The sequence below is a fragment of the Plecotus auritus genome (genome assembly GCF_963455305.1).
Source record: "Plecotus auritus genome assembly, chromosome: 6".
NCBI classification, from domain to species: Eukaryota; Metazoa; Chordata; class Mammalia; order Chiroptera; family Vespertilionidae; genus Plecotus; species Plecotus auritus.
In genome coordinates, this window is record NC_137773.1 from 176,483,826 (window position 1) to 176,498,517 (window position 14,692).

The window sequence follows — 14,692 nt, forward strand, 5'->3', positions numbered from 1 at the left end:
CTGGTGATGGCATGCAACACCAACACAGTCCTCCCCGGGGGGCACCCGGTCTCCGCTTTCAGGTCAAGGGATGCCCTCGCTAGAGGTCTCCTGCGGCCGGAGGGGCCTGAGCGGATACCTGTAGTCCAGAAGGCGCTCCATGAGGCGAGTGACGGAGGTCACAAAGGAGATGCCGGTCTCCCGCCATGTTTCCTGTTCAATCTTCTCCAGCAGGCTGTGCGGCGAGTGAGGGGAACAAGCACAACACGCAATTCATGAGCTTCCGGGCACAGGAGCGAGAGCTAGAGGCCGGGCCCGCAGACCTGGAGACGGCCCGCACCGCACCGCACCGCACCGCACCGCAGCCTTACCTGGGGTAGGGCCCAAACAGCTGGGTTCTACTCCACGCAGCACAAAGCAAGGACAAGGCAATTACTGACCCGGCAACAGCGAATAAACAGCTTTTCCATTTTGCTGTACGAGATCCCAAGAATGCCACTGCACCGAGGGAGGGAGGTCAGAGCCTGGCCCCGCCCAGTGCACGCCGAGGTCTGCTCTGAAGCGGCAGCTGAGTGAGAGGCCACCGAGGGCCGGGCCTGGCTTTGCCAACTGGCTGACCGCTGCGATCACTGCTTAGGCAGCCGTGGGCAAACTACGGCCCGCGGGCCGGATCCGGCTGTTCTATCCGGTTCTCTTGCTCTCCCCTCCGCTCCTTTACTTTGAATTTATATTAGTTCACACAAACACTCCATCCATGCTTTTGTTCCGGCCCTCCGGCCCAGTTTAAGAACCCACTGTGGCCCTCGAGTCAAAAAGTTTGCCCACCCCTGGCTTAGCGCCATCTTCAGCAAACATACAAATCAACCTTTCACGCACAAGTGAGATTCCCGCCTGGCGCGAGGGCCCAGCTCGGCTCCCGGAGCTACACCAGCCACCTCTACCGTCGGGAGATGCTCCGTGCAAAACGTGCCAGAGCCAGGGCGAACGCCCAGGTCTTCTCACCGCAGCCCCAGGCCCTGCTACCTCAGGGCGGCCTCCGCTTCTCCAAAAAGCTGGCTTCTGAGAGCTCTGCCTTCCACAGGCCTCTCCCGGCTCCCTGCCACACGGTCCCTTGCCCCTTCAGCTCATGAAAAGTCACCTGGAGTGACAGGCCGCGCTACGGGCACACCACTGGGGACTCACAGCCACAGCCTGGCAGCTATGAATGCTGCAATGAGGATGACCGTCTGAGCGGAGACTTCTGGGAAAGTGAGGGTTTCCCATGTGACTAGGAGAGAAGGCAGGACCACTGGCTCTGGCCTCTGGCCCACGTGGGTAACGCCACTGTGTCAGCAGCCCCCAAACTGGGCTCGACAAAGCTCTGCTGTCCTGGCGACAGGGAGAGGTGCTCTGTGAGCACACAAGCATGGGAAGTGCCGAGCGCAACACGCTCCTCTTGGAGACTCACCTTTCCCTGCACGTTCAGGGCTTTGAGAAATCCTACAATTACAGAGGCCCGTTTCTTTTTGTTCAGGTGCGACTTCTCTAAACGAACCAGCCCGTGGCCCACTTACTCTTTTCCTAGCATACCTACAAGCTTCCCCAACACAAACTGGGACACGCTGCTCCGTTCCCAGTGGCTCCGGCCCGCAGGCACGTTTGGAAGGTTTGTGAGGCACTGCTGGGCCAGGTGGCCTAACTGCAAGTTACGTCCGTGCTACGTCTTCCCTTGTAGTCAAGCCACCCGCTAGCGGCACGGAGGAGCTTTCCTTGTCTTATTCCACAATTAGAAACAGCTTCAGCTAGGAGAGAAATGCTGCGAGATGGATGCACTTGCACAAACTGTAAGAACTTCAACTTCAGAGAAATTCACATGTCACTGCGTGCCTCCTCTAGGAGCCAAGTGGGCATGGCGGATCAGAAAGATGCCCCCTGCAAACCCGCGGAGCCGGGCCCGCCCCGAGCTGCTTCCCGCAGGGGGGCGCCTGCCAGGCTCTGGCTGTCTCATCACCTCCATTCATCAGGACCAGACCTGCCCGCCCTGCCTGCCACCCGCTGTGCCGTGAGGATTAACCAGGAAACGTCAACACCTTCTGTGCGACGTCAGGTCCTAAGCAGATGTGCAGTGTTATTACTGGAAAAGTATGTTACAGGCTTGTCTTCAACAGGGCACTAAAACAAAGAAAATCTTCAAGTTGGAAACGAGAGGGGAGGAGACGAGAGTGGTCAATGTCTTAAGATTTTGTTTTTTAGAAAGATAAAATATCCAACGTCACTGTCTGCCTGGGAGGACCATGGCCCCCGGAGGCCCTCCTTGCGGAGTCAGTCCTGTACGGCTCTTGGCCTCCACGAACTCAAGCCAGGAGCCATGAATGGTGGACCTGGGGGAAGCCTTGACGTCATCGGTACAATCACCTGTTTTGCAGGGCACCTGGCCTCGAGAGGGGGTATGGCTTGCTCAAGTCACAACATCCATGTCAGTGTTTTTCAAGCCGACTGCACACTCTTACAAAGCACGGATTTCACCCCTCCAGCATTGAGCCCTCACTAAGTCCCCAGGAGCGGTTTGCCCAGCTGGGTACGGTGCATGCTAGGAAGACATCTAACGGCCCTCTCGCCTCTGCCGCCAACCACGGCCATCTCAGAGAGCCTGCTGTCATGAGGCCCCTTTCTTTATGGACAGCAGGTGGTCCCTGCTCCCACTAGCAGTCCAGATCTCCCCTGACACCCACCCTCTGAAGCCTGCCCAGCGTGGGGCTGCACCCCTCCCCTGCATTAGCCCTCTTCACCCCTCCCCCAACACGGGGTGCCTGGGGCTGCGCAGCTTACAGCAGGCCGAAGAGCTCCCGGTAGCTCTCGTCGCCTTTCCCTTCCGACACCATGCTGTCCAGCTTGTCAATCAGCTCGGCCTCCACCTAGAGGGAAGCAGAGACTCGATGACCTGGAGCGGACCCTGCGGCAGGCAGGCGAGGGTGCGGGGACTCCTTCCTGTTTTGCCTTTGCACCGAATAAGCCCCAGGGAGGCGGACTCTGATCTCAGCCCGAGAAACCACGTTGCCCCCCCCCCGCCAGGGAGACCCCGCTCCAGTGGTTTTAAAGAGCTGGACTCACAATCCCCAGATACTGTTTTCCAGTCTAGGGGCAAAAGGCGAGGACTCCCTGGAGAGAAACATATTTTGGATCCAAAAGAGGCCTTTGTCAAAGGTTCTTCTTTCTTAAAAAATGTTCATTCAAAATAATTAGTATGTAGAGAACACATTTGGTTAGAATTTTACCCTGCAGCCAGCCAGTTACAAAGGGCGGGAGCTGGGGCTGGGACCCTCTGACCACCGTTAGGCTGGGCTGAGGGAGGGATTTCCTTCGAGACGCTCCTTCAGGAAAGAAGGCTCCCCTGTCCCCCCAGGACCTAGGCGCCTGGGTCCTCAGCAGGGCGGCCCTGTGCTCGGCCGTTTCCCACGGGCTCCATGAGGGTGACTCTGAGGTGAGAGACGAGCTGGACGTGATGTGAGAGAAAATCTTTAAAACCTTCATCAGCCTTGACAACGTGGTATCGTGGCGTTATTTATGTAGCTATTTCATATAAACAAAAAAGGGCATGGCTGCATTTAATAATCAGCTGTAGCAGAAACATTCTCTCACTCCACTAGGGCCAAAGAGCCCTAAGGCAATGAACTAAGAAGAGAATAACTGAATTAGGAAATGCATTGCCGGCAGTTATGGTTTCTGAAATCCCATGAGCAGAAAACGAGACGGACGGGACGGCCTCCCACACAGTTGTGTGGCCTGATGAGTGAGCTGCCTGAATATACGCTGCACCAGAAACAGCAAGCTGAGGCCAGGGGTCCTGAGGGCTGACGCCCTCCACTCTCTCTGTGTATAGAAGAGGCACCGGCGGGGACCTGTCTCGGGTTGAGGGAAGTCAGGAAGAGCGGGCCGAGAAGCCAAGGTATCCCCTCAGTTCAAAGCCGGTCTCGTCTCATTGGTCAGTCAGGGGCACCGCCCCCCAGGGAAGCCGGTGGGTAGGTAACAAGGGGTTTCCCTTCACGCATGCAGGCACAGGTAGACCGTGCTTCCCAGACAGGGCAGGGGGGGAGGGGCCTGGAGCAGCAAGCCTGGGCAGAGCAGTTCCCTGGAGTCCCCACATGGGCCCCGGGGCAGCTGCACCAGTCACCAGAGATCCTGTTAGAAATTCAAATTCTCAGGCTCCCACCGCATCAGAAACGCAGCAGCGGGGAGGCAGTGGTCTGTACTTCAACAAGCCTCCCAGGAGCTCTGATGCTTCAAGGCCTAGACCTCTATGCTGGGCAGAGGAGCTGGCGAGGGCAGGGATGGGGACGTTCCTTCATCACCCTCTGCGGCCCCGATACAGGAAAGAGTCAGGAGAAACTGAGGAATGCAAACCGGGTGCTGAGGACCCGTGGAAGCAAAAACCAGTGACCCCACGTCGAATGCCAAGTTCTTCAGCCACAGCTTGTCATAACTGGCAACACTGATTAGGTTTGAGGGGTGACTTTCATGACTAGAACCAATATTCCTGAAGCGCCGCCTCATTATTCATTCATGCAACAAGCATGTTCCTGTGACAGAGCAGCTGCCTGCTTCTGGAGCAATGTTGCCCCGAGCCCAGGCCCCCTCACTGGGAGCCGTAGGTGCTAACGCGCGTCCTCAGCCCGGCCAGCCTGGGAGGTGCTCCCTGGGGGTCGGCTTTGATCTGCATCTCCACGAACCCGAACCCACCTGGCCCACACCCCTGGTGGCTCTAAGGAAGAAAAGCAGGAAACAGTCCTGGGTTGGCCCAGTGCTGCGCTGGACACAGCTCTGAGGCGGGGCCCCTCCTCCACCTCAGGGCGGCAGACCTGTGCAGAGGGACAAGCCGCAGCCACGCGGTCAAGGGCAAGGCGTACACCTCCTGGACGCACCCCCTGTGCAGGAGTCTGTGAAATCCTGGGCTTCCCTGAGCCGCGAGAAGCCATCGGGCCAGGGCTCCAGCCCTCGCAATGCCTGGACCACACTCTGGGATCCCCAGAGAGGAAAACACCACCCTCCCAGGCCCTCTCCTGGATTAAACCGGGAGGTGACCGTCATTCTCCCCTTGGTCGGAAAGTGCCTTTCACATGATACTCGTGCCTTTTCTCTGATTCTTTCCTGGCCTCTCCCTTCATGAGGCAAACCCACAGATCAATTCTGGCCAGCAAGTAAGAGAAAACGCTTGAGCAGGATTCAAGATGGCCAAGCTACGACTCATCCCCACGGAACCTCAGCCTGGCCACCCAAGTCCCCTCCCTGGGCGGAGAGCACCTTTCACAGGAGCCCCCAACACTGCCAGGTGTCCCCTTACCTGCTTGAAGTTGCCGTTTTTCCTCTGCTCCCAGTCCATCATGTCATGAAAGATGGGGATCATGATGTTCCGCACTTCTGGCTGTGGGACCAGTGTCACACCCAGAAAAGGACCAATCATTCCCGGAATAAAGTGGATCTTATGTTCACCTGAACAACGAAACCCAACAGATGGTGTTCATACTTGCTCTGCCTCTTCATGACGCGCCCCAAGTGGGCCAGGCTTTGAGGGGCCCTGCAAGCATCAGAGCAAGCAGGCCCCCCCGCGGCTTTCTGATTCTCCCTCTCCTGGCTGAGGCGCATTCATGGACAAAACTGGCCCAGCCCCGTGAAAACAGGTGTTGGACAGGCACAAATTGCCTTTCCAAAGCATTTACCGGGAGGTTCCACTAACGACCTGAAAACCTTTCTGGGGTCGGGGCAGAGTTCACCACTCTGGCCAGGGTTGGAGTTCTGTGTAACCTGTGACCGTCGCAGCGAGTCTGCTCACAACCGTCATTTAGCAAAAAACTCGTCCACATGCAACGCACACTCCCTGGGGTTCCCACCTCTAGCCCAGGGCCTCAGTGATCAGGATGTTCTGTCCCTGGTCCAGCCACTAGAGGTCTGAAGCCCAGGGCGGCTACCCCGTGTGCGCCAGCTGCCAGAGCCCTACTGCGTCCTTCAGACAGGAAGGAGGGACAAACCGTGGGCCGTGTGACAGCCACGGCGACAGCAAAGTCACGTCATTCTTGAGGACCAGGAAGTGCCATTTCCATCAAAAACAGTGAGGAAGGACTGGCTTTGTTAGGCAAATGTGACATCTTTTTAAATCTCTTCTATTTGAAAAGCTTATTTGAGGGTCAAATGTTAGCCCTGAGGTTGATTGTGCATATTCCCCTAGTGGTGTTCGGTGCAGCTGCTGGTCCACGGTGTTCCTGGCATTTCAGAGTCTATCCCCTCCTGTGCTCGATGCAGAAGCGAGAGGCCTGCAGCTGGGAAGCCTGCGTGGGGAGCACACCTCCCCTCCTGGGGGAAGGCCCCGTGCTTGCTGCAGGAAGGGCTCACACTCTGCTGGTTCCTCTCGTGTTAGAGACAGGGATGGTCAATGAAGGACTAGGAGACTCTATGGCCCTCACTCCTAAGGCTTCAGAACCAAGAGCTCAGTTGAAAACAGACTTTACTAGGAAGAGTAGCAGCGCGCCCCCAGCACTGACAGGCCAGCAAAGCCTGCAGAACCGAAGGATGGCCACCCACCCACCCACCCACCGGGCGATCCAGGTGTGCTAACCCCGCTCCCACAATTTCAGATCCAGAGCGGTGGATGTCAGAGAAGCTGTACAGAGAGTCATCCAGCTAAAACCAGTCTCACCTACGGGCTGAAATGCCCTTCCTCATCCACCCTTCATGCATGGGTGTCAGGAATGTGATCTGCTTGCCTGAACTCCAGAAACCCACGAAGGGCTTCAGACTTTATTAAAATGCATAGCTGCCCTCGTCACGTGCTGCTGAGCATCTCCAAGGCCTACGCCTCAGCCTGCAACATCCAGGCGGGGCAGGAAGAGCAGGGCGGTCTCGCAGGCAGGCGCTCTCAAACCGGAAAGTACGACGGAGCCCTCACCTTCTTTTTTCCCTTTGACGGCTGGTTCTCAAAAAGGGGACCGGAATATGTATCGCTGGGGTCTTAGTTCTCAGCCCCACGCTCCTGCCCGGGCTTGGTGCCCAGGCGCTAACCACCCATCTGAAGTGCTATGTGAAAGACACGGGAAGATTTCTTGGGTCTAAATTAACTTTCATAGCCCTGACCGGTTTGGCTCAGTGGATAGGGCGTCGGCCTGCGGACTGAAGGGTCCCAGGTTCGATTCCAGTCAAGGGCACGTGCCTTGGTTGCGCGCACATCCCTAGTATGGGGCGTGCAGGAGGCAGCTGATTGATGTTTCTCTCTCATTGATGTTTCTAACTCTATCCCTCTCCCTTCCTCTCTGTAAAAAATCAATAAAATATATTTAAAAAATTAAAAAAAATAAATTAACTTTCATAAAACCTGGGGGAAGTGACTGGTCTTGTCACTTTTTATCTGGCTATGCAAGACGCGGAAGGGACAAATAAGGAGAGGAGACCTACCCAAATTCTGCCACATGCTGAACAGTTCATAAGCCATCATCACACGCATGTCCCCATACCTGGACAGGAACACAGGAGCCCGTCATTAGGGGAGAAGGTTCAGGAGGACAAGGCTACACCCAGGGAGGCCAGCACCTCAGCACGCTTTCCAGTGTCGCCCCGTCTCCCAGCCAGCTGCCCCTCATGGGCCCGCGGGAAGCTGCCCCGGGAGCCTGTGGCCGTCTGCAGGGCCTCCCGTAAGAACACAAGCCCGCCTGGGCATGTGGGAAGGAGGGACGAGACATATGTCTTACTTATCTAGAATCTTCTTCCTCTTGGCTGAAGTGATGATTTCTAGCTGGAGGCTTGGCTGGTTTATGAACAGAACTGCCAGGCTAAAATAAGAATTCCACACCTAGAGGAAGAGAGGGACATGTGGCAGCCCGCGTCCTTAGCCTCGCAAGACAGATTCCAAACACACGCATGTAGCACAGAATTCATTTTACAACTTGAGATCTTGGTTTTTTTCTTTTTAAATATCTTTGCAAATGGTTTTTCCCTCTTTTCTGACTCCTCTGAAGCCAACAGTGTTAATTCTGGCCTGGGAAGCATACTCAGGGCCGTCTGGCTCCCAACACCTCCCGAAGCGGAGCTCGCTCTAGGTGATATTCTAGTCACTGTCAAGCTTGGAAGCCGTCTGATACTACGAACATGTTAATAATAATAATAATAAAAAAATCAGCGAGCTTTCCCCAGCCCTCGAGCTGACACGTAGCTGAGTCTTTTTCAAATGCCTGACCTGTAAAATTGTAAGCAAAATGCAATAGCTGTTTTAAGTGAAACAAAAACAAACTATGAGCGTGGTTTTTAGCTCCCGAGGGTCATTAAAAGATGGCGCTGGTCTCAGGAGCCCCACCTTGAAGTCGAAGTCCGTCTCTGTGAAGTTCTTGTGCAGGGCGGAGGACAGGTACTGCACGGTGGTGACGATGACGCTGCAGGGAGGGAACAAGGTGTTGGCCGAGTTAACAACGCACAAGGGCATCTGATAGCTTAGCATCAACTGTCTACGGCCTGTGTGCAAACGTCTTGGGTACAATGTGCTCTCAGTGAGACGGGACCATAAAGGAGACAGACAGATGGTACAACCGCCACAGAAAATCAGTCTGGGAGCAACGCCCCGTTGTCGGCCGAACAGCACAGAGCAATAGTGGGTTCTAGGCCCCGCTCTGCCATGCCCGGGCCTGGGTACTCCTGTGTGGGCCCGTTTCCCTGCCTATAAAAGGGGGCGGGCGGGGTTTGATGGTTTTTTAAAGTTTCTTCCAGTTCAAAGAGTGATTCTAGTATTTGGGGGACTTTTGGGTAATGAACATACATTATAACCACCAGAGGACTTAGAGGATAATTTTATTTCTCTTTCATGCTAATGGGGGTTTGTAGTTATTAAATGTCTGTATTTTCATCTCTAAGTCATTTGACTCCAGCCTTTGGTGTAGAATATCACTGTTAATTTTAGTTCGGGCACATATACGGGTGATGAGGGGCTGGCCTGCTGGAGCCAAGGGCACAGGTTGGGGCAGAGAGGGAGTGAAACGGAAGAGGCAGGTGAGGACCTGATGACAGGGCCCACGCTGCCCGGCATTGTGGCTATCTAACAATGACCACAGGGCTCTGGTGCAGGCGAGGAGGAAGGCAAAGACAGTGAGTCAGGGAGACGACGCCACCAGCAGAGGGGCTGGCACATCTGAAAGGGAAAAGCCTTAAAAGAGCCCGGCTCGGCATGGCTCAGGGGTTGAGCATTGACCTATGAACCAGGGGGTCAGGGTTCAATTCCCGGTCAGGGACCATGCCTGGGTTACGGGCTCGATCCCCACTGAGGGGCGGGCAGGAGGCAGCCAATCAATGATTCTCTCTCATCACTGATGTTCTATCTCTTTCCCCCTCTGCCTTCCTCTCTGAAATCAATAAAAACATATCTTTTTAAAAAGCCTTAAAAGAAGAGGCTGCGCTTGCAGGATAGGCTGGGAGCCTGGGAGCTCTGAGTAGAGCTGAGAGACGGAAACGAGAGGGAGTCAAGTGGAAAACCCACCGTGAGGAGATATCTGCGTAACTCTGATTATAAGCACTCTTCTGCTCTGTTCTGTATAAAATGCCTGCGGTTCTGAATACAGAAGAAAGGGCACGATCCCAGGTATGAAGAGCAAAGACCACGCTGACACCTTGCTAACAGCGAACTTAAGTAATCTCTCTATATACCGCGTGATGCCAACATGGAAGGCTGGTCAGCGGGAGGAGGCGCGGCCAGTGGCCGTCCCGAGTGGAGGGAGACCAGGTGGAATGCACTCACCTCCGGCATCACTTCTCTGGTTTGTCAGTCAGAAGCTCCGGCAGGGAGGCAAGCAGTGTTTGGCAGACAACGCAGACACTGCGTTGGGGGTGGGGGGGGTTGCCTAGGAAACTAGAGCCTCAGAAGCCAATGGGCCACTAAACAGGCTCCCTCAGAAAGACCCTCCTCTGGGTATGACATTGCACACCCTCAGCATCTCCTTTTCTCCCCTCCCCGCGACATCGTTTGCCAGGCACCTAGGCTCAATTTAAAAAAAAACCACACACACACAAAAAAAAACAACTACCTTTGATTCTTTCTTCTCTTTAAACTTATGGTAAATGGTCAAGCCCTGCTTACTGTGCCTAAAACATTTTTTTAACATTCCCTCTCCTCTCTGTCCCCATGGCCTTGGTCCTGACCTCTTCCTTGCTTTCTCTCTTGCACATACACGCTCCCCTTAGTCTGAGAACAACTCCGTGGATGCTAGTGCGAGGCCCTTCCACACTCACTTGCTTGTGAGAAGCCTCATCACCATCCAGTCCCGAGGAAAGACACTCATCTTCATGAGGTTCCGGAACACACAGAAAATCTTCAGCAGGAACTCCTGAAACAACAAGGAGCTCTGCCATGGCCCCCGCTCCCCACTTCCACGGCAGCGCGTCTCCTCAGCAGCGCTCTCTGCGCCTCTGGACGCGAGAGTGGGTCTGACCAGCGGGTTAGAGTCTGGCTCCCTTTTGAGCTGCTTTTCTCAGAGGGAGTTCTAGGCACTCTCCCAGGTCAGAATGGGAGCAGATCCAAACTGGCAGCACAGAGGCAGCCCCGTGCCGACAGCCCCAAGCCCAGGAGGGCTAGACTGCAGAGGAACTGGTATCCAGCTGAGCCGGTGGGGGGGGGGGGGGTGTCTCACGCTCTGGGTCACGGCCCCTGAGCATTTGGCTCTCAGACTCTGCCTTCTGGGATGTTAGGGACACGTCGCCGGGAGCAGCACTTTAGGAATGGCAGAGGGAGACCTCCGAAGACTCCCTGCAAGGAAGCAATGCGAGTGGCAAAGCGGATGACTAAGGCTGGCCATGATCCAAGGAGGGTTATTCCGGAAACGTGATGGAGGCCCAGGAGGAGCAGTGAGCTTCTGTGTCCGCTTTCCCAGGCCGGCCCCGCTCCCCCGCCTCCACGGGAGCCTTGAAGACAAGCAGCTGCGGAACCAGGGTGCAGGGAACCCGGCAGCCTAGCAGGCACTGGAGGGGCCGCGTGGCCTTGGAGCTCCTGGAAAAGGCCATGCCATCCCAGAGAACTGCTGCCTTGGATTTGTTTGGGGGCCACCCAGGAAAGGCCCGTTCGGAGGACTATTTGAGCTGACCAGGGCTCACTCAGTGAGGAAAGCCTTATCGCGAGAGCATTTGCTGAAAAACATCAGCCATAAAACTTGACATCCCAGCTACATGAAGCAGCCGTGTCAGTTGGGACAAACAAGAGAATGCCCACAACACTTAAAAGAAAACCCTGGGCCCTGGCTGGGCGGCTCAGGTGGCTGGAGCGTCAGCCCACACACCGAAGTACTGCGTGCTGGGTTCCTGGTCACACCTAGCTGTGGGTTCGGTCCCCAGTCAGGGTGCGTACGAGAGGCAACCGAGGGATGTTTCTCTCTCACAGATGTTTCTCTTCCCTCTCTCCTTCTTTCCCCCCCACTCTCTCTCAGATCAACAGACACACCCTCAGGGGAGGACTTAAAAGGAAGAGCTGGGAAATGCGGTGTCTGTGTTCACGGAAAAGCTCTGGCATATCCCTGGAGTCCAGAAGGTCACACAGATGCACAAGGCCGTACACACTCCCAGGAAAGACCGACAAAGCCTAATCCCTCACCTCTGGCTGACTCAGACCCATTTCTCTGCGCGATCTGCCCCTCAGGGCTCCGGGTCCAGAGTCTGGCAGCCAACGGACAGCGCTCCCTTTTGCTCTCTACGGGCATCTTCCAGAAACACATTTTATATGGGGAAGGGCTGCCCTAACCGGTTTGGCTCAGTGGCTAGAGCGTCGGCCTGTGGACTCAAGGGTCCCAGGTTCGATTCCAGTCAAGGCCATGTACCTTGGTTGCAGGCACATCCCCAGTAGGGAGTGTGCAGGAGGCAGCTGATCGATGTTTCTCTCTCATCGATGTTTCTAACTCTCTATCCCTCTCCCTTCCTCTGTAAAAAAATCAGTAAAATACATTTAAAAAAAATAAATAAATGGGGAAGGGCTGTCACCATTATTATTATTGTAGTTATTAGACAGTGAAGCCAGGTCTGTAAGGGCAAAATAGAAGGCATAGAAAGGGAGGAGTCCTGGTGTGCTGCCGGCGAGTGTGGCCCCGAGTAGCTTCCCATAAAGGCACACGGTCACAAGGCTGCCACCAGTCAGGACAAACATGCCAGCATTTCCGGGGTCTGGTGCATGGGACTGCTGGCTTTCAGCCTCCCGAAGCCATCGGTGAGCTGGAAAGGGGCTGTGACTCTCACCCCCTGGCAGCCCTGGCCTGGTCACTTGCACTTATCCCTGGCAGGGGAAGGCCCTGCAGTCTCAGCCACATGCTGCCCCCTGGTGGAAGGCACGTGCTTTGCTGCCCACCTTGAGCTCATCTTTGCTCTGGAAGTTGTCCAGGAGGTGCTGGTAGTGGGTGTCACACATCTGGCGGAGCAGCGAGAGAAGGCAGGACACATACTCACCCTGGGGAGACCCGAGAGACACTTAGCACAGACCATTACAAGGGCAACCCCGACCCACAGAGGGAAGGACAGAAGGGAGGGTCTGAGATGGCCCCATGGTCATGAAAGGGAAGGCGACAGCTCTGGCCCTGAACGTGAGCTTTCCTTCCTGCCAAGCGGCCTGGGGCGTGGGAGCTGAAGGAGATCCTGCAGCGGGGCCGGTTCAGAACCTTAACCTGTAATCAGGAAGCTCCGCAAGGTAAGAGGATGTCCCGGCTTTTCTCCGAGGAGAGTTGGGAGCATAGTCCTCTGTCACTATATGAGGCCCGGACACCAGAGAGAAGTCTGGAGGGGCCACTTGGATCAGGGCCCTCGGCCTTCTTTGAACAGAATTTGGATTCTGCCCATCCTGCTGGGTCCTTCTACAACGAACTCCTCGGGGACCTCCCAGACTTACATGTGGTTAGTGGGCCAAACAACTGGAACATAGTAGGTCAACATAACTGTCTGGAAAGTACAGGAATCGAAACTGACCTGTATGAGAAGACAAGCTTTGAGCTTTAAGACAAGTGATAATTTAAAGATAAAAGAGGAGTCTTTAAACTTTCTTCAAATTTCAAGTGGGGCACGTGGGAGAAAAGCCTGCTGCCAGGACTCCAAGACTTCACCGTCTCCCGGCAGCGGGCAGCGGGCAGCAGGCGGGTACGGCCTCCTTGTGGAAGATGCCGCCTCAGAAAAAAATGGAGCAAAATGACTTCATTCGGACAACTGTCAAACGTCTTCAACTCATGGGAATTTGCCAACAGTTTTTAGTCTCTCAAATCCTTTCTAGACCCACAAGACTATTATACATATATGTATGCAAGATATAGACATGTACTAGCACGTGAGCCTCAGTTTTATCTGAAAAATGGGCATAATCAACCCAAATTCCTAGATCTACTATAAGGGTCAGATGAGCATTTAGTAAAAGGCCCAGCACAGAAAAAGTGCTCGATAAACTGCAGCCACTATCACCTTCATTAAATCTTCGTAAGATGAAACGCTTGGAAAGCTAAGTATTGCTAAGAAATGAGCTAATGTTTGTAAAGGGCATAGAGAGGGTCGGGCCCACAGCACACACTGTGTCCCTGTCAGCTAGAACGGGTTACCAGGACATGCAGGTGTGTATGGGTTTGCCTACAGTGAGGGCGCCCTCACCGACGGGAGCGGACATTCGCCGCCAGCCCAGTGCTCCAGAGCGCTGGCCTGCCCTCTGCTCGCCCTGCTGGCCTGGGCACATGGAGCATGGCTTGCCCCCACAGAGGGCTTTCTTCGTAGAGATCACTGCCACCTGCCACCTGCCGACTGGAAGGTCCCAGGCAATGTTCATCCCGCTCCAACTCGGGCATAGGAGAGGGGACTCTGGGGGCTGCCTCTCTGGCCTCCCGAGAGGCTTCTCCTGTCTGTTTCTCTCTCATTGGATCACGGAGATCGCTGTCCAGTGATGCCAGCGCGATTCTACCTCATCACGTTCTTCCTGAGGCCTGACACTGAGATATAAACATTACAGAAAGAGCAACTGACCTGTAATTCAAGCGAATGCCGAGAAAGCCCCTCTGCATTGAGGAGAGCCTGTTCCCAGGAGCCTGCCTTTCACCGGCAGCCTTACTCCTCCTCCCTGCGTCTCTGTCTCACCCCCTTAGAGGACTGGCCTGCCTCAAAGGCAGAGGCCATCGAAGACAGCGTGCAGGGGCCAGGCCAGACACGTTTCCTGGGCTGCCCTGAAGCGGGCTTCTGTGTGAACCCGGAGGCTCAGAGCGGAGGTGGGCGGAGGTGGGGGAGGGAGACGGCAGCATGCTGACGCCATGCGGGGCAGGCGGAGATGGAGGTGAGCGGGGAGATGGGGTTGGTGTGAAGGAGCCCCGGGTTAGACAAGAAACAAGGAAACCTGATGTTAGTTACTAACAGTGATCTCGGCTGTGCACTGCGGGCACCGCTGCCCTCTTACCGCCTCCTGAGCGTGCGATTTGCTCATGATGGTGAGCAGAGTCTGCAAGAGCACGTCCAGGAGGCTCTCCACCATCATCTCTACCTCCTCCATGACATCCGCCTCCTGGAGCGGGCAACAGAGAGCACACGGTTAGCGCTGCCCTGGCGCGTGCAGCCGGCGGCACTTTCTAGGCCAGCCGCTCAGGGCTGGTCTCGGGACTGGGCTGTCCCCACAGCTCTCGGCCTCACTAGGGGAGTGTCAGGGGACCCGGGCACCAGCTCTGAGAAGGCGGGACACCGGGCGCTGATGCCCAGGATGGTGGCTGAGGCCTTAGCA

General features: G+C 55.5%; 1 protein-coding gene across 7 annotated transcripts in view; it reads right to left on the reverse strand.

Annotated features, from left to right (window-relative positions):
* Positions 1-14,692, reverse strand: part of DOCK3 (dedicator of cytokinesis 3) — a 194,701-nt gene that overhangs the window by 31,630 nt on the left and 148,379 nt on the right. For 4 of the 7 annotated variants that reach the window (XM_080671836.1, XM_080671835.1, XM_080671833.1 and 1 more), the window contains exons 26-35: positions 14,333-14,479; positions 12,308-12,406; positions 10,213-10,307; positions 8,294-8,369; positions 7,692-7,792; positions 7,399-7,457; positions 5,297-5,445; positions 2,788-2,873; positions 351-377; positions 119-214 (exon numbers count right to left, since the gene is read on the reverse strand). In XM_080671836.1, coding sequence (XP_080527962.1) covers positions 119-214; positions 351-377; positions 2,788-2,873; positions 5,297-5,445; positions 7,399-7,457; positions 7,692-7,792; positions 8,294-8,369; positions 10,213-10,307; positions 12,308-12,406; positions 14,333-14,479 — 935 coding nt within the window. The remainder of the gene's footprint in view (positions 1-118; positions 215-350; positions 378-2,787; positions 2,874-5,296; positions 5,446-7,398; positions 7,458-7,691; positions 7,793-8,293; positions 8,370-10,212; positions 10,308-12,307; positions 12,407-14,332; positions 14,480-14,692) is intronic. The other 3 variants (XM_080671832.1, XM_080671830.1, XM_080671834.1) reach the window with 3 other exon arrangements.